The sequence below is a fragment of the Aptenodytes patagonicus genome, chromosome 6 (assembly GCF_965638725.1).
Source record: "Aptenodytes patagonicus chromosome 6, bAptPat1.pri.cur, whole genome shotgun sequence".
Taxonomy (NCBI): domain Eukaryota; kingdom Metazoa; phylum Chordata; class Aves; order Sphenisciformes; family Spheniscidae; genus Aptenodytes; species Aptenodytes patagonicus.
In genome coordinates this window covers 66,960,741-66,979,212 of record NC_134954.1, presented here as the reverse complement: position 1 = coordinate 66,979,212, position 18,472 = coordinate 66,960,741, and the positions used below count along the sequence as shown (strand labels likewise).

Genomic DNA, 18,472 nt, shown 5'->3' with positions numbered 1-18,472 from the left:
CATGGGAAGCTGAAAAGTCCTTGACTAGGGTAAGCACTGCTCAGCAACAACTAAAACATTGCTGTGTTATCAACATTGTTCTCATCCTAAATCCAAAACACAGCACTGTACCAGCTACTAGGAAGGAAATTAACTCTATCCCTGCCAAAACCAGGACATATGCCAAATCCAACAGAAATGATCTCTCTTTGCCTACAATTATTTATACATTGCTTTGTTCACAATGTAAGAAACTCTTAGGTCCGTGTGTACACTTTAACAGTTGTCATTTGACTTCTCTCCAACATTAAGCAACAGCTTTCATGCCTTTTTTTAATAGAGGGATCAATGCTTCCATATGAGATAACAAGCTTTTAAAAGAAAATCTTCTATGTAAGTTATATGCAAAAGGCTTCAAAGAGGCTTTAGCTTCTGCTAAAGATACAAGCGGTATTAAAACTAAATGGAAATTTTTTGATTTTTTTTTAGTGTTTTTTATTACATGAAATATAACTTGAATATACAACACTAAGCAGGAACTGTGTTGAAATAAGAGATGTATTTTGACCTACTAATACCTTAGCTTCTCTTAAAACATGAAATATCTGTGTTGCAGTTATGGTTGTGGTTTTAGTAAATTGTACCAGCAATATTAGTAATAATTTGTTCCCCTCTGTATTGTATTTTCATCTGTGCTAATACTCAGAAACTTTAGGAATGTGTTAGTGTTCTCAACAAAGAGATGGAAAAATGGAAGACCAGACCATTCAGTAATGTAAGTGATTAGCAGTAGAGTCTGAATGGACTCCCAGTCCAGTACCCTCTTACTGGGGCTCAACAGCTCTCTCTGAACCTCTGTGGACTAAGGAGTACATTAAAAAAACCCCATTGCGCCCACCAAATTGCTACACTGCTATGTAGCTGGGATTAGAAGGCTCGCAGGCAAGTATCCCTGCTAGTTTTCTTCACAATTAGGTACGTGCAATGATAAAGAAAGTGCATGAAGATATCAAAGAATGAGGTTACTCTTGTTAAAGTAAGGGTCTGGAGCGTGGAAAAACTTGGGAGTTTCAGAATGGGAACCCGTCTATCCTCTGGGGCAATTTAATTATGAATCTAGTGATTTTTGTGTAGTATTTGAAGATGATTACTGGAAACGTATTTAAGAGAACAAAATAAGGAAATACCTTGAGAATAATCTTATAAATATAACTTCCTTTATATTGGGAATTAATGCCCAGTGCAGAGACAAAAATAGCTGTTTGAGATGCCATCATTTGGTTTGTATGTCAGTATAAATATAACACAGGTATCTTTCTTGTTCTGCTTTTATTCTATTTCATGTTTTTGAAGTTTCATCACATACCTGCATATACTGAAATATTCATAGGTAGATTTTCTGGGATCAATGCCTCACTCCTGCCTTTAAATCAGCATGTTTTTGTGCTTTGCATCATGACAGCGTGTTCCACATTGTAGGAATTATCTAAAGACCTATTTGATTGACCACTGTTGATCTATATTTCAAAACGGAGAAATGCTCAATTGGAAGTACTAGCAGCTGAAAGCTTTTATATGAAAAATCACCTAAAAACAGCCTAAGAGTTGTACAGACGTTGCCACCCTTGTACAGGTGTTTTGCCACAACACTTAAGGCTGTTTTTCCTTTTGGGAATGACAGTAGTTCTACCTTCATGTTAACTTACAGTTTCTGAAGGTGTGGCAGACTCGAATGCTTTATGTGGGACTCCGTTACTGAGATATTGATGTTAGCATTTAAACCATGCATGCTGATATATGGTAATTACTGTTGAGCAAAGTGGCATGTAACTCTAATCATAGACTCAAAGCAAGCCAAAGAGTTTGCTTTGCTATCTCTTGATGTGAAGGGAAAAGAAGAAAAAAAAAAAAAAGGACAGCTTTGTAGAAAAATTCCTTTAGGGAACATTTAAGTCAGCCAAACTGACAGAAAACGCTTTTTTGAAATTGTTTTGAGTAAAATCAAGCTCTAGGAAGAGGATCCATTTGGATTATGTCCAATAGATAAATATCCTGTTTAGAACAGGGTTGGGAGCGACCCCTCCACACCATCTCTCATACTACTCTTAAATGAATAGAAAGCAAACTAAAAATTATTTTTGCTGAAGTGGAGATTCATTACCAGAAGATTCAGGTTTCTGTTCAATGCTGTATAGGCTCCCTGTAACTACTGTAAATTGGCAAACAAGTTTTGATATCTGACTACTTTCTGGCAAGTTGGTTTTCCTTTTTCATGCAAACGTAATACGAACTATACTAATTCCTAGTTATTGATATACCTGTTAGCTTGCATACAGTTCACTAGTGGTATTTTTCAACTTTTCAGATAGCATTTAACATCAAGCCTTTATCCTAATTTCTAGTGTTAAAACTTTTGTTTTCCACAGAAAAGTCAGTAAGGAGTTTGAGTTGTTAATATACCGCACTACATCATTATTAGTTTTATTTGCTAAGTTAGAACGTAAATTTTATGAGGTGTTTAGACTACTTTTAACCTGCAAAAATAATATCCTATAAACTCAGGAAAAGTAATGAGGCTATTAATTTCTACTTTTGCAGTCTTCTAGTTTAGTAAGCACAAATATGTTTGTCATTTTGAATAAATACACACCAGTTGTTGAACTGTTGTTAGTTTGATGTATAGTTAAAAAGTAGCCATTTTAACATTTGATTTTGTTTGTATCTTCTGTAATCTGTGTTCATTTTCTATACATAATATATAGAATTTCAGACCGAAATACAGAAATCCGTGGGAAATAGTGTGAGGACATTGGAAATATGATTCCTTCAAGGAATAATTCAATAAAACTTAGAATGGAAATGAAAAAGAGATAGTAGGCTATTTGGTAATGCGGTAATAAGCATAAAGTGGGAAAAGGCAGTCTTTAAAATAAAACAAGTACTTTGTGAAGTACATACTAATTTGTGCTTGTGCTCAAGAAAGATTAACCCAGTATAGTGTTTTGAGAGTTCACATGATGTGTAATTCATCTTACTATATATAAACTAAGCATTTTGGAAAGTTAAATTACTATTTTAGTGTCTTTTGATGTCAATCAACATTTTTCTTAAAAATTATATAATATGAGATATTGACGGTGGAAAGCTAGTGTCAAGGATTACAAACAAGGCTCTATTTTGGTAATGACTTAGCATTAGAAAAAAAATTACTTTTCAAACATCTAGTAAAGTTGCTTGAAGATGCCATTTTTTTTCAGCTTAGAAATGCTAACAGCAGTTTTAAAAGTTACTTTAAAATCCAATTTATATCGAGATTACTTGGCAGGCATGTGAATTAGATAGAAGACAGAGAGCAGAGCCAGTGTACCTTTCTTCTCCTATAGCCTTTCTGTACACAGTTGATGTATTGTTTTAGTGATTTTTATTAAAGCAGTTAATAAAAAAAAAAAAACAAACTGAAAACGAAACTGTCTTGGGTAAGACAATTTTTGGCAACATAACAGCTTGCGTGAGCCTGATTGATAGTTGGCAAAGTGGCAGGATATAAGAGGTCACAATAAATAGAAACAGACTCAAGAAAGGTTAAAAGGGGAATCCTTTTGGGATCACAAACAGCATCAGGATGAGGGTGTGTTGAATCAAAATTGGTGATGGAAAACAGCTTGTTGAGGGTAGGTAGTCAGCAAGGTTATGGAGAAAGGGGAGAATGTGCTATGAAGAGCCCAGTATTTGATGCAAGTTAGAAGTAGTGTTTTGAAGACAGGGAATGTATCTGTGGAGCTGAGTAGAGCATGTATAACAACACGAGCTTACTTTGAAGATAAAAACAGTGTGTGGCAGAAGCAAGAGCTAACAAGGTCCCATGATGTGTAAACAGAGGGATTAGGTATAAATCAAGAGAGATAATGTTACTCTGCTGTAAAGCTCTAGTAAGACTGCAAGTGGAATATTGTGTCCCATGCTGGACTTGGAGACTAAAAAAAAACCAAACAGGTTATTTTGATCCCTGGAAGGTAGGAAGAGGGCAAAAAGCTTATTTAAGGATTAGAATGTTTGTCTTATGAACGAGGATTTGAACAACTCTGCATGCTTAGACTTACAAGACATCAAGTGCAAGAAGAGTTGATTACGGTGAGTAAGTGCTTACTGGGGCCCTGCTGAGACCTGGGAGGGAGGTGCGTGCAAAATGCAGCAGCTCCGTGGAGTGAGCAGCCGTGATGGCCTTGTGTCTATCATAAATTTATGATGTGCATTAAAAAGGAGTTTCTCTTCAATACAGCAAGGATGCACCTTATTAATACTAACTGGAGTGACTGCAGCAGGCAGTGCTGACATTTAAAGGCAAAAAAATCATATTGTTGTTGATTTCAGTAAGCTTTCAGCTGGGCCTCTAATTGACAAATTTGGCTGAATAAAGACCAATAATGAAACTATGATTGACTTTATTCACTGTGAAGGGGTCACATTTTGATCTGAAATGTATTACAGGATATGACCTTTACAAAGCAGATTTCTTCGTTAAAAATGTGCTGGTAACATACTGGGTCGACATCAAGATAACAAGATGGCTTCTTGACTGCTGTGATTCTAGATATTCTTTTTCTATGGGTCTGTCATAGAATCATAGAGCCATAGAATAGTTTGGGTTGGAAGGGACCTCTAAAGGTCATCTAGTCCAACCCTCCTGCCGTGGGCAGGGACATCTTCAACTAGATCAGGTGGCTCAGAGCCCCGTCCAACCTGACCTGGAATGTTTCCAGGGATGGGGCATCCACCACCGCTCTGGGCAGCCTGGGCCAGTGTTTCACCACCCTCAGTGTAAAAAAGTTCTTCCTTCTATCTAGTCTAAATCTACCCTCTTTTAGTTTAAAATCATTCCCCCTTGTCCTGTCGCAACAGGCCCTCCTAAAACGTTTGTCCCCATCTTTCTTATAAGTCCCTTTAAGTACTGATAGGCTGCAAGAAGGTCTCCCCGAAGCCTTCTCTTCTCTAGGCTGAACAACCCCAACTCTCTCAGCCTTTCTTCACAGGAGAGGTGTTCCATCCCTCTGATCATTTTTGTGGCTCTCTTCTGGACCTGCTCCAACAGGCCCGTGTCTTTCTTATGCTGAGGGCTCCAGAGCTGGACGCAGTACTCCAGGTGGGGTCTCCCCAGAGCAGAGCAGAGTAGAGGGGCAGAATCCCCTCCCTCGACCTGCTGGCCACGCTGCTTTGGATGCAGCCCAGGATACAATTGGCCTTCTGGACTGTGAGTGCCCATTGCTGGCTCCTGTCCAGCTTTTCATCCACCAGTCCCCCCAAGTCCTTCTCGGCAGGGCTGCTCTCAATCCCTTCATCCCCCAGCCTGTGTTGATACCAGGGGTTGCCCCAACCCAGGTGCAGGACCTTGCACTTGGCCTTGTTAAACCTCATGAGGTTCACACGGGCCCACTTCTCCAGCTTGTCCAGGTCCCTCTGGATGGCATCCCGTCCCTCTGGCATGTCGACTGCACCACTCAGCTTGGTGTCATCTGCAAACTTGCTGAGGGTGCACTCGATCCCACTGTCTATGTCATTGATGAAGATATTAAACAGTACCAGTCCCAGTACAGACCCCTGCAGGATGCCACTCGTCACCAACCTCCATCTGGACATTGAGCCGTTGTCCACTACCCTCTGGATGCGACCATCTAACCAATTCCTCACCCACCGGACAGTCCACCCATCAAATCCATACCTCTCCAGTTTAGAGAGAAGGATGTTGTGGGGGACCGTGTCAAAGGCTTTACAGAGGTCCAGATAGATGACATCTGTAGCCCTTCCCGTGCCCACTGATGTAGTCACTCCATCACAGAAGACCACTAGGTTGGTCAGGCAGGACTTGCCCTTGGTGAAGCCATGCTGGCTGTCTCGAATCACCTCCCTGTCCTCCATGTGCCTTAGCATAGCTTCCAGGAGAATCTGTTCCATGATCTTCCCAGGCACAGAGGTGAGACTGACTGGCTTGTATTTCCCCGGGTCTTCCTTTTGTCCCTTTTTAAAAATGGGGGTTATGTTTCCCCTTTTCCAGTCAGTGGGAACTTCACCGCACTGCCATGACTTCTCAAATACGATGGATAGTGGCTTAGCAACTTCATCCACCAGTTCCTTCAGGACCCGCGGATGGATCTCATCGGGTCCCATGGACTTGTGCACCTTCAGATGCCTTAGATGGTCTCAAACCTGATCTTCTCCCACAGTGGGTGGCTCGTCATTCTCTCAGTCCCTGCCTTTACCTTCTGTGACTTGGGCGGTGACGCTCAAGCACTTGCCGGTGAAGACAGGCAAAAAAGTCATTGAGTACCCCTGCCTTCTCCATATCCCGGGTAACCAGGTCTTCCGTTTCCTTCTGGAGAGGGCCCACATTTTCACTCATCTTCCTTTTATCCCTGACGTACCTATAGAATCTTTTCTTGTTGCCCTTGACATCCCTGGCCAGATTTAATTCTCTCAGGGCTTTAGCTTTCCTAACCTGATCCTTGGCTGCTCGGGCAATTTCTCTGTATTCCTCCCAGACTGCCTGCCCTTGCTTCAACCCTCTGTAGGCTTCCTTTCCGTGTTTTTTGTATCATCAGCTGTTTAATATCAGCAATCTGTAAGGACAAAATCTGACTAACAAAAAGATCCTCTCATAGAGGAGTTGGATGCCCGACACATTGGAAGGAAAAGCTCGCAGAGCAGAGAAATACTGCAGTAATCTATGACAAACCTGCCCAATAATGATAAAATGATTAAAAGACCTGACTGGGCATCTGGCTGGTTGATTGTGTAGGAAGTGCATAGGTGCATATTTTTGCTAGTGCAGAGGCAATGGATAACACAGCTTTTGGCAGCTGCTGTTCTCCTAAATAGCCTAAAGCAGTTAGGTGAAGTGCATAGCTGCTATCAGTGAATATTCATTGGAAACTTTGTGTTTTGATAGCAAAACTTTTGCTTTAAGAGTACCTCTGATTTCATGTTACTGTGACAATTCAGTATTGAATCTCTGCTACTGATTATTTATTTAAGCTACATCACAAGAAAAGTAGAATTTAGCAGAGCTTCTTTTTTCTGAAGCACGGAGATGATTTTAGGAGCTGGCAACTTATTTTTTTGTTTTGAAAATCAGTGTTGGCTAATGTTCAGAAGCACAGTATTCCTGGGTTCTATCATGTTTGGGAAAAACACGAGGCTGTTAGCCAAATGTTATGTTGTGCTTATCACTAGAGAGCAAGCACAGACTATAAAATGTGCATACAGAATTTTTTTTTTTTACGTTTTAATTTGTACACTAGGTGAAATTGTTTGGGTTTTTTTTTTAATTTTACTTGGTTTCCATCTGTAGAAGGTGATCAATATGGCCTACATCTTTTGGCTGTCAGAAAATTTTTGTATTGGTTTGTAATCAGACTTTTCTTGTGGTGTAAGGCTGTGGGAGAATGAACTTTGCCACTACAGTCCCAGTATAATAAATAGCCAAGCACTACATCCTTCAGTTGTCCTGTCTATAAGGTACCAATGCTTTGTTTTCTGAAGCTTTACTGATGAAAAATGGAACATTTTCTTGTAGTGAAAAAAGAATAAGAGCACGGTATTGTTATTGATTTCGACAGGACCTTTGAACTATGTATTCTGGTTCTGTAATTCCAATATTTTGAAAACTACACTGAATATATTGTTTTTAATAACTATCTGAAATGATCCTGTTATGTTTATTTTAGATGAACTCGCAAATTCGTCAGAAACCAGATTGTCCTTGGAAGATCTCTTCAGAAAAGAGTTCATAGTTCATAATCCAGAAGCCAGATGGATTAATGGTAAGTGCATAATCTCTCGCATAATTTGAAACTAGGTAATAATTTTGAATATTGAATGGTATCACTATCCAGGCACTGAGAAAGAATCAGTTAAAATTTCAAACTCTCTTGAAATTGGCCAGTGTCCCGGTTTTTCTTGTAGTTCTGGATCATGTCTGTTTCATTAATTTTTGAAGTAGCTTTCTAAATTTAAAGCTCTGTCTAGTAGAAACCCACTAAAATGTTCTGTTTATGCTACTCACTCAGTTGGAGGCAGTGATGTAGAATAGTTTTTAAGAACTGGATCTTGTTTATGGATTCACAAAAAGATCAATTCAGAAAATTAAATTGTTCTATTAATATCTGAACTTTGGGATTTGAGAACTGGTTCTGACTCTTCACATCTGGAATGGATTCTTAAATATTTCAATATTCTTGTACAGCTCTTAGTCATTTTCCGATGTCTAAAAATTGTATTTAATGTTCTACTTTATTAAATGATTTATAAATGGTATGCAGATTCCCGAAGAATTATGCAGTTTTAATGTAAAAAAGAAAACAAATTAAAACTCTATTTTTCAACTCATTGAACTCCTTTTGTCCTGATCACATGGGTTGTTCCCATTCTTTCTGTTTGCAAGAAATGTGCAAATAACACAGTAGCGACCATCTGTTTTGTGTCATTATAGTTGGATCTTTGTATTACTCCAGGTGTTATAATCAAAGGAATAACATTAGGCTTTGTGCAAAATAAAGTATTGTTAATGAGTGCTCTATGGAAGGTAGGAGTTTGAAAGTCTGGTGACTGTGTATGTAAATTCAGAATAACTTTGCACAGGAAGTAATGATTCAATTATATTAATCAATGTTGGTGTTCAGTAATAACTAGAACTGGTTTTCCTTTGTAGGAAGCTATATGATTGAATTGAATTGTTGCATTATGATCTATTCTAAAGAATGAAATCGGCTTAACAAGGCTAAGTGCATGTCAAAACAAAGGATAAAAAGGGAGAAAAGTACGGTCAGTCTTTTTTTCCAGGACCAGCTCTGGTGTTATTTGTTATCCAGTAGTTTAGGGGTAAGAGAGGGGAGGCTCAATTTAGTTTCCTGCCACTCCTTTTCCCCCAGCTACTCCAGTGACCATACAGTTGCTGAGATGCCCTTAGTTTCTTCTTTGGACTGGTTTCTGTCTGCGATCAGTGCCAAAAACTCTGCTAGTAGGTAAAGCCAGAATAATGCTATTGCCAAGAGGAACAGTTTCTTGTGTTCGGCAGAAAACTTTTCCAGTTAAGACTGGCTAATTAAATCCTAAAGCAGTTTTTGATGAATTTGTTGTTATCTGTTAAATTCACAAAGCAACTGCCTTTGACCACACCCTACTTGAAAAATACTGCTCCTAATTGTCAAATAAAGTTATTACAGATTCAGTATTGTCAATTAAAGTGGTCACTGAAAGCAGGCAAGTACACAATGGAAGAAGATCCTTATGCTAGTTCTATACATTACTCCTGCTACTGAAAAACTCCGTGAGGTTACTCATCTAAGAACACTAGTAGCCATTCATAACGTGCACGTAATATTCTGTGCATTAAAATTTTATTAATTTCAAAACCCAGGACAATAAAACCAAAGGGTTATGGATTGAGTTATATTAAATATTGCTGATACTATGAAACATGTAGCTTATTGTATTTTTTAACTCTGTTCTACAGCCTGTGATAAGATAAAAAGCTTCTTTTAAGAGTTTTCCAGGTATGGTAAAAAGAAACAGAATTTGGTGCTAAACACTTGCTTAGATACAGGTTTCTTTTGTGGTGTTCAAAATCCATCTTAAGAAACTCATGCAAAGGAAAATAATTTTACTAGTATCGTGAAAAAACGGAGGTTGTAAGCAATCTAGTCTAAAAGCTATGAGATTGTACAGTTATGAACTTTTCCATCTATTGAGAATAATATTAGAAATACTATTTAATAGAGAAAGGCCCTGTTTTATTAGCAGCACAGTCGTAATAATATCCAGTCTTTCTGCAGTAATGTTTTTCTCAGCCAATAGGAGAACTCCTAAGCTTGCAGTTACGTGTTTTCCTGTGTTTATTTGCCAAAGAAGCAATGAAGTCCAGTGGTACAAAAAAAGGGAAAGAATGGACTTTTTTCTTATTATAGTATGTGTGTGTATGGGAATAGAGGAAAAAGTTGGGATAATTAAGGGTTTTACTAATTCTTTAGTATTTGTGATAAACACAGAAAAATTATGTATAGATTTTTTTTTTTCATTTTCTTTGAAAATTTCCAGTATGGTCAATGAAATAAATATCTTAGACAATAAACAAAATGAGGAGGAGTCTTGCAAAGCAGCATTTCTGCTTCCTGCTTCTGTTTTTATTTTTAAGACTTAGGATAAGATTATATTTTCTTTCCTGGCATGGTAACATTGCAGTGGTGGCATTATATGCATGGAGAATGAAATACATAATTTAATATTCAGCATTCATTACTGTGGAGCTGGAGGGGAGCATTTGGCACTTTCTTTGGATATTGGCAGGGTAAGTGCTTCTGGACTCTGCGCAGGAAGATTTTAGTGGAAAATAAGTAGGTAGGTACTACTACTTTTTGCTCCTCTTGGGATAGAATAATTTGTATCCATCTGAAAGTTTTATCATCTTGACCTCCTGCAAAGGGATGGGAATAGAGGTTGAAAAAGTGATTCCTGCTGCAAACAGTTTCTGCAGGGTCTAGAGCATATTTTGTAGAAAAAAATGTCTGATTTAAGTATTTCAAGTGCTGGATGAATCACTGTGTTCTTAGGTAAGGTCTAGTATTTAACTGATGCCATTTAATGAAACTTTCCATGCTGCTGTTTGAATTTCTCTAGCATTATCTTCCAAACACAATGTTATTTCTTCCCTGTTTGCAAGTTCCTCCACTACAAAAATCATCCCCACGTAGTTATTTATAGTCTACTCTTTAATAAGAAAAGATCTTACATACAGAAGTTTTTACAGTCCATTTCCTTTTCTGCTTGAACCTGAGTCCACAATTTTACGTGCTTGCCACCAAAGTTAATAATTATGCAAGTGTTTAAACGTGCAGAGGAAATGTTGTTCCTTACCTGAGATAATCAGCTGTTGCCAAAGAAAATAAAAAGAAAGATTTTGAGCTAGTTTTAGAAGTGGCAAAATATATTCACATTTCATGTAATTTGAGGATGTGGCAAAATATATTCACATTTCATGTAATTTGAGGATGTACCTATGCAGGTATCTTTCAGATTTCTTCCTCCTTTTCCTTTTTTCTTATTTTTTTGTTTTACTTCAAAGGCAAATTTTTTCAAACCTGACTTGGATTTTTGTCTCTTTTTGTAAGAATTTACAAAGGAAAGAGAAAGAAAACATGGATGATGGCTGGTATTTTTCTTGAAAATAGTAACTTAGTAGTTTACTAAGCTTTTTCAATTATAAATCTGATCACTTCAACTGTATTTAAAAGGACATTGTGGAGAGCATACACAACCATCAATCAGTTCAATCCCTGTTATCTGAAAGAGCGTTTGATTTCAGAAAGCATTCCAGTTGCTTGGCATAGTTTTGAAGATGTTAAATGAGAGTACCTCTTCCCTTAGCATTATTGATCTTCAGGTTTTCTAATAGGAAGTGAGAATTTAAAATGCTGCCAGTGAATAATAAAAGTACTTAAATCTGACAGCATGTTGCTACTGATAAGGGCTTCTCATTAGATGGCAAAACAGCTTGGTTTACTTAAGTCAAAGTACAAAACTGCAATGTAGTTTAAAATATCCAGAGTAACTAAATTTAAGAAAACACTGCGGTTAAACTTCCCCTATGCTTTCCCTTGCCGAAAAAACTCGTCAAGAGACTTTATGTATCTCATATTGCTTCTGTCTTGGATTCTCACCATTTTGCAACAAGGACCAGTGTCTGCTTCAGGTCAGGCATAGCATCTCATTTCATGACCACAGTTTGCTTTAGGAACATGTCTCCTGGGTGCTAGTATAGTACATTTAATGGAAAGGTCACGATATGTGATGTATTAGGGCATAGTTCTGAAGTAGCTGTATCAGTGACAACAAGAACTGTATAATCGCTCTATTAGTTGTTCATAAACCAATGTATGAATCACTGCTTATCTGCTGATATCAGCAGTCTGCAGCTGGATCTTTGAACCATACTGAAGCATTTTTTCAGGATATTTTCTTAATTTCTGTTAAGTCACTTAGAAATACGTATGCTGGCCTGTGAGAAATACTGAGGGCTCAAAAGGTTTGCAGTCTAATCCCTAGATCTTTGGTGGTGTACTTGCATCTCTTATTATCAGGGACTCTGGCTGTTAATGACAATAAAATTCTGAATCTTTGCCTTTATTCCTTCTGTGAATATGGAGTTGCTTGCATTTTTGCTGTTCAGATAATCTTTGCCAACCTTTCCTATATGTGATAGAGTTCATTGGCTCCTTGCTTGTATTCTGTCATATGGGTATATAGTCAGCACAGTCATGATATTTTTCATATACCTGAATGAAAAGTGTCGGAGAAGGACCTCAAGTCTGAACGACGGCCTGCAGCAGGCTGTGCTCTGCAATCCTGTCTTGTGTTTTGCTGAGCTTTAGCACCTGAGTACTTGCGTACGTGCTTTATGGAGCAGGGAGGGATGTAGGCATCTGCTTAAGGCAAAACTTCTGTAAGATGCTTTGCTGAAATTGTGAGTTGGTAAAATAAATATTTCTCTCTTTCTGTCTTGCCTGCCTCTGGAGCAGCTGTCTGTTCCTGTATTCAGCAACCCTTGCAACACCGTGTCACGGGAAGAGTGAAGGGTAACGTGTATGGCTGGGCAGCATCACATCTCTGCAGGCAAACACAGGCCTGATGCAAGAGCCTAGATTTTGGTGTAGTGAGGAAGAGGACTGGGGAGGTGGCAGGTGACAGCGTAGAGGGAAGGGTTTTCGGTGGCACTTTGAGGAGGGCAGTGATCTTCGAGAGGGCAAGAGATGATAGCAGAGATTCCCTCCTCCTGTAGGACCCCACACTTCAAAACAGATTCGTCTCACAAGCAGGAGCCCTCTCTGTCTTTGGGAGGAGGAGAGAAAATAAGGAAGTCATGGGGAGTCAGAAGCAATAGGGGAAGGAATACTTTGACCCTTGTGGCAAGGGAAAGAACCTGGAGGGGATGAGGTGGCAACTTGTGTTTCAAGAAGGGTTTCCTGCCTCATGCAGAAGCTGCATTTTCTCCACATATCAACCTTCTCCCTGCCTTTAGCCCTTGTAAACTCCTGTGCCTTGTCAGACAGGAGCTGCTAATCCACTCTCTGTGCGTCGAGTAGGCGGCTGCCAGGGCAGGCTGCCATCTCTGGCAAACCGCCATGCTGCCGCCTGCCAAACTGGCGGCTGCTGCCGGTGATGGGCGGCCGCTGCCCTGTCCAGACCCCCGCGGAGGAACCGCAGCTCCCCTGCTAAAGCGTGTGTGGAGGGGAGGCAGGCGCAGGGAGGCAGTTGATGCTCACATCCTCTGCTGCAGATGATACAGAAAACTCTTAAAATAGTTGGGGGTAGGTTTGTCCCTTGGTGTCATCCTGGCAAACACAGTTCTTTTCTTTGACTAATCAGGATGAGTATAAATGCACCATTTTGATGAGAGATTTCTGGAGAAAACATATATTTGTACCTCTTCCTTTTGTCATAAACCCCTGTTTTTGAATGAGGCTTATCAGTTTGTCCAGCATAAATCCCAGGTTGTGCCAGCAATCTCAGCAGGTATAACCTGTTTGGATTTAATTTCCAAAGCAAATAATTTTTCATGCATATATGTTTTCAAGGCAAAGACTCTTCAATGCTTTTTTTTTTTTTCTCCTTTTACAGTTTTAATGTGTTTCTTTGGAGATGATAATAAACCACTCTATCCCAAGTCAGAAATATTTTCCCTCTGCCTTGAGAACAGTATCTAGGCACTAGATGTCTGGTTTTGTTTTAACTCAAGCTCTTGTATTTACTTGTTTTATTTTTGTTTTTATATTGTTTCCAGATTTCCTATATTAGCTTCAGCAGAGGCATGGCTTTCATTTTCTAAGTAATATTTACTAGTTCTGATGTGGATATCTTTATTTAGTTTCACACTTCAATTTTATCAGCATGGAGGAAAAAAAGAATGGGTGATGCCTACCCTTTTGAAACATCAGTGACACCAAGGGACTGGTTTATGGAGGAAATCCCTCTCCCCCTTCACATTTTGTTTTGCAAACATTTATTGTGTTTAGTAGAGTCTCTTTTTTTTTTTTTTTAAAGAAAGGAAATATTAAACCACTTTTGCTTTACAGTTGAAGAGTCACTTCACTGCAATATTTTGTAGACTGTGTATTGAAGTTAGCATGGAAAGATATTACCTGGCTGAAGAAGTAGTATTGCTTCTCATAACATGTTTGGTTTCCTTAAAGAGCAAATGAGACAATGGCTTCCCATAGATTTATTTGTGGTTGTCCCTAGCATCTTTCTCATGCTGTACACTGCCTTTATCACCTGGGGAATGAAATGTGTTTCATTTGCTTGAGCTGGTGCTTTCCCTGAGTCTCTGTTGGCTCTTGTCTATCCTGAAAAATTAAGTAAAAAGGGAGTCTGGGAAACCTGGCATGAAGATGGTTGAAATTGCTTTAAAAACTGTGGATGATAAAAATGGAAGTGGTTTGGGAAGCACAGCACACAGATTCCACAGTACCCCCTGTGCCAACTTTGTGCAGGAAACTATGGTTTAAAACATTTGGCACTTTTTAAAGGAAGCTTTTCCTGTGCACGAGGCAAATAGGAACTTTATTTATCAGAGCTGAACATGTTGTGATGTTTGCCAATGGATATGGGTCAAGTGCAAGAAATCAGTCCATCACTGAGCCATAAAAGAAGACAGATTCTGCTCCAGAAAGTTGCTGAGTTGGAATTAATAAACAGACAAATATCTCTATTAGAATTACATATCTATATATGTTGGTATTACTCTTGTAATTTATGATGGATATTATTAAGAGTGAAGTCTTATGTTGTTTTTTTTTCCTCTCCCCTAAATGAGATGAGAGTCTGAAGTGGCCAGGCTGGAATGCAGCCATTGTGCACAAGTGCATTTTCGGTGTAGCAGGAGCTGTGTTTGGCATTCAGATATTTAGACTGTGATATGATGCATTAATGCTCTGTCAGGGACTTGGGCAGAAGTGAAGAGAGGTATGTGCAGTGGTGCTCTTGCCAGCTCTGCGTATAGCTTTCATTATTTATCTGAATCTATCTGTACAGAGCCTGAAGCTGGAAGCCAGGCCAGGGAATTGTTTTGTTGCCTGTGGTTCAGTGTGAAGTGTTTATTTCTGAAAGGCAGCAGAGGGTGGTTGGACTTTGATTCCCGGTGCCGGGAAAAGCAGCATGTAAAATAAAAATAAAAAAAAAAATCCCAGATAGGGCTCCAATCTTTGGAGGCTTTTAGCTAAAAATCTTCTTTCATAAAACTCTAGCAGTGGTATGAATTACACACCCAGTTTTTGCCAAGTCTGAAGACTAAGTTTTGGAAAATTCCCAGAAAATTTGAAAAGATACATAAAGTGTCTCCAGGCTGGCTGAAGTTTCTCTCAGAAGCTGCTAAAAAGGGGAATAAAAGTTTTGATTCATACCGTTCCACTGATTTATCAAAATAACTTGTTAAACAGAAGAGTTTAAACAATGTTGTTGTGAAATGGATTGAATGATTCAATTCTCTCATTAGGGAATTGAATGGAGGAGTCTGGGGCTGTATTTGCGCTGATGCTGAAGACTTCCCTGCAAGTCAGCTCTAGATGGGTAATTGGCCATTCAGGCAAAGGTTGTGGAGGTAACCACCCCTGGTACCAGGCACAACGTGCCTCGCTGTGTCTCTTGATGCAGGATTGTGGCTCCTCAAACAATGGCCAATCTTGGTTTAGGAAGAATTTTTATTTTCTCATTTGTTTTGGTTTTTTGGTTTGGTGTTTGTTTTTTTTTTTTTTTAAAGTTTAGGTGGAGTAGCTCTTTGGTGTGGTTTTCTCCGAGTTTCTCATGTTACAAAATGAATTTATTCTTAAATATTGCATGTGAAGAGTGCATGTAAAGCAGAAGATAAATAATGTGAGGTGCATAAAGCTACAAAAGTGTTAATGTGAACAGGAAATAGAAACTGAACCAAATTATTTTATGCAGTATTGTAGGTAGGATTGCAAATAAAGCATGAAATAATTTGGATTGCAACTGTGCATGAGTGTAACATGCACCCTTAAAAACGATAGGGAAAATACTATACTTTTTTCTGCATGTAAGTGGAGATTTCATCTCATTTCTGTAGGGATTTATCAGAAAACAGATGGTCTTTTTCATCAGTAATCATTATCACAAAGCAAATATTAATTTTCTTCCGTGAAGCAGAGATGCTTTTGTGGTTCAGATTCAGAGACTTGTCCTTGTGAGTGGGTCTCACCTGTTTGGATGTTGTGGCTCTGCAGCTGTGGGACACTCACCAGGGTGGTAGCAGAGCTCTCCCCTGTGGGCAGAAGGCCAGAGCATTACCGTTCCTTTCATCCTCTGATTCTCCACCCTGAGGATGAGCAGTTGTATAGCCTATTGCTCAGAATGGTGTTTTGTCCTCCTCATTAAAATTTGTTGCACCGGTCATAGAGTTTTTTCCTCAGTTATTTTTTCGTCTGGACTGTATGCAGTCTAGTTCTTAAATAATGTTACTTTGTGGCTATTTTAACTGATCTTCCCTGCCTGACCACGCTATATAGGATCTTCTGCATGCACTATATTTCTTTCTGCTCTCGTATTATTGATGTCTCTAAGGTGCCACATGACTTGCTTGCTTAGAGGTAGATCTTGGATAATTTCTGCTCAGATCAACTATGTTAAGACCCATTGCTACATCGATACTGGTGCCAGTGTTAATGACTGTTAACAAGCATTAAATAGCACTATGTATTCAGGGCCATTAACTTGTGTCACCATTGTGTTTTGTAAATGACTTCTTAGTGCACCTCTTTAGAAATCTCCCTTCCTTCACCAATATTCTTGGTACACTAATACACCGTTGTATTAGCCATGACCTCTGCGCTGTCTTGTAGCTCCCTTCTTCACTTGAACATTACCATTATTGACTGCAAATTTTTTTTCCTAGGCATTTATTTTCTGATTGGTTTTTTTTGTTTGTTTTTGGTTTTTTTTTCCCCCACTACTTCCTCCACAGAGTACCTGAAATTTATTTTCCTGAAGAGTCTTTATTTCTTGTAACAACTTACTTCTAGTTGTATTCAATAAGATGTAGACTAATTCCATGCTTGTTGAAATCTATGGGGATTGGACAAAATCCACAGATTGGGATATAAGTCAGGAAAATGAAATCAAGTATTACAACTAGTGGGAGATCAAACTACCTTTTGCCACCTTTAGCCAAAAATACAGCTAATCATTGCAATCCTTCTTAAAATTGATGTCCCTATTGATTTTTGACTTACTCCGCAACCCAAAGCATTAAGAATTTAACAAAGAGATCAATATACTTACACTCTGCCTGCGTAAATATTTTCTAAGTATCTGTTGTATAAGGTATTGTATTTTGAAAAAGGTTAGCAGAATGGTTTACATTTTCCAAGCAATATTTATAGATAGCAACCTAATGTTGAAGGGTTAAGTACAGTAATTCTGTATGTGAACCCCTAGGAAAGTGGACCAGGCACTTAATAAATCCTAGTTCTCCCTGTTTGTTGAAGCAAAAGCCCCCTGAGTGTAGTGCACATATTAAGGTTACTATTCCAGTTACCGTAGCAATATCCGTGAAAGAGGGAGACCTTTTCTCAGTAACATGTTTTTGACTAAGAAAGCAGTCCTTAATATGAGCAAGTATAAACTGGATGTGCTACATCATTACTCTTAGGATGCTACCCTCTAGGACAAATATTTTTACTACGTGAGCAAACCTGAACAGTGGATTGAGAGTTTTGGAATGATAACAGACAGTGGGTGCTGTACAACAGATTTGTGAGTTCCCTCCAGAATGCCACACTTTTTTCTGTCATACATAAGGACTTCAGAGATGTATGTGTTCATGCATCAGCAGGTTTATGTACATGCAAAGTGTATTCTTTTCATCCTGTGCCTCCTTGTTCTGTTTTCCCCACTGCTCCTGAGCAGAATCATAGAATCATAGAATAGAATCATTGAGGTTGGAAAAGACCTCTAAGATCATCGAGTCCAACCGTCAACCCAACACCACCATGCCCACTAAACCATGTCCCTAAGCACCTCATCTACACGTCTTTTAAATACCTCCAGGGATGGGGACTCCACCACTTCCCTGGGCAGCCTGTTCCAATGTTTCACCACTCTTTCAGTAAAGAAATTTTTCCTCATGTCCAATCTAAACCTCCCCTGGCGCAACTTGAGGCCATTTCCTCTCGTCCTATCGCTTGTTACTTGGGAGAAAAGACCAACACCCACCTCGCTACAACCTCCTTTCAGGTAGTTGTAGAGAGCGATGAGGTCTCCCCTCAGCCTCCTTTTCTCCAGGCTAAACAACCCCAGTTCCCTCAGCCGCTCCTCATAAGACTTGTTGTCCAGACCCCTCACCAGCCTCGTTGCCCTTCTCTGGACACGCTCCAGCACCTCAACGTCCTTCTTGTAGTGAGGGGCCCAAAACTGAACACAGTATTCGAGGTGCGGC

At 39.1% G+C, this 18,472-nt stretch overlaps 1 protein-coding gene across 2 annotated transcripts in view; it reads left to right on the top strand.

Moving 5' to 3' along the window:
* DPP10 (dipeptidyl peptidase like 10) overlaps positions 1-18,472 on the top strand; it is a 586,192-nt gene that overhangs the window by 337,150 nt on the left and 230,570 nt on the right. For both annotated transcript variants that reach the window (XM_076343054.1, XM_076343053.1), the window contains exon 3: positions 7,698-7,793. In XM_076343054.1, the coding sequence (XP_076199169.1) occupies positions 7,698-7,793 (96 nt within the window). The remainder of the gene's footprint in view (positions 1-7,697; positions 7,794-18,472) is intronic.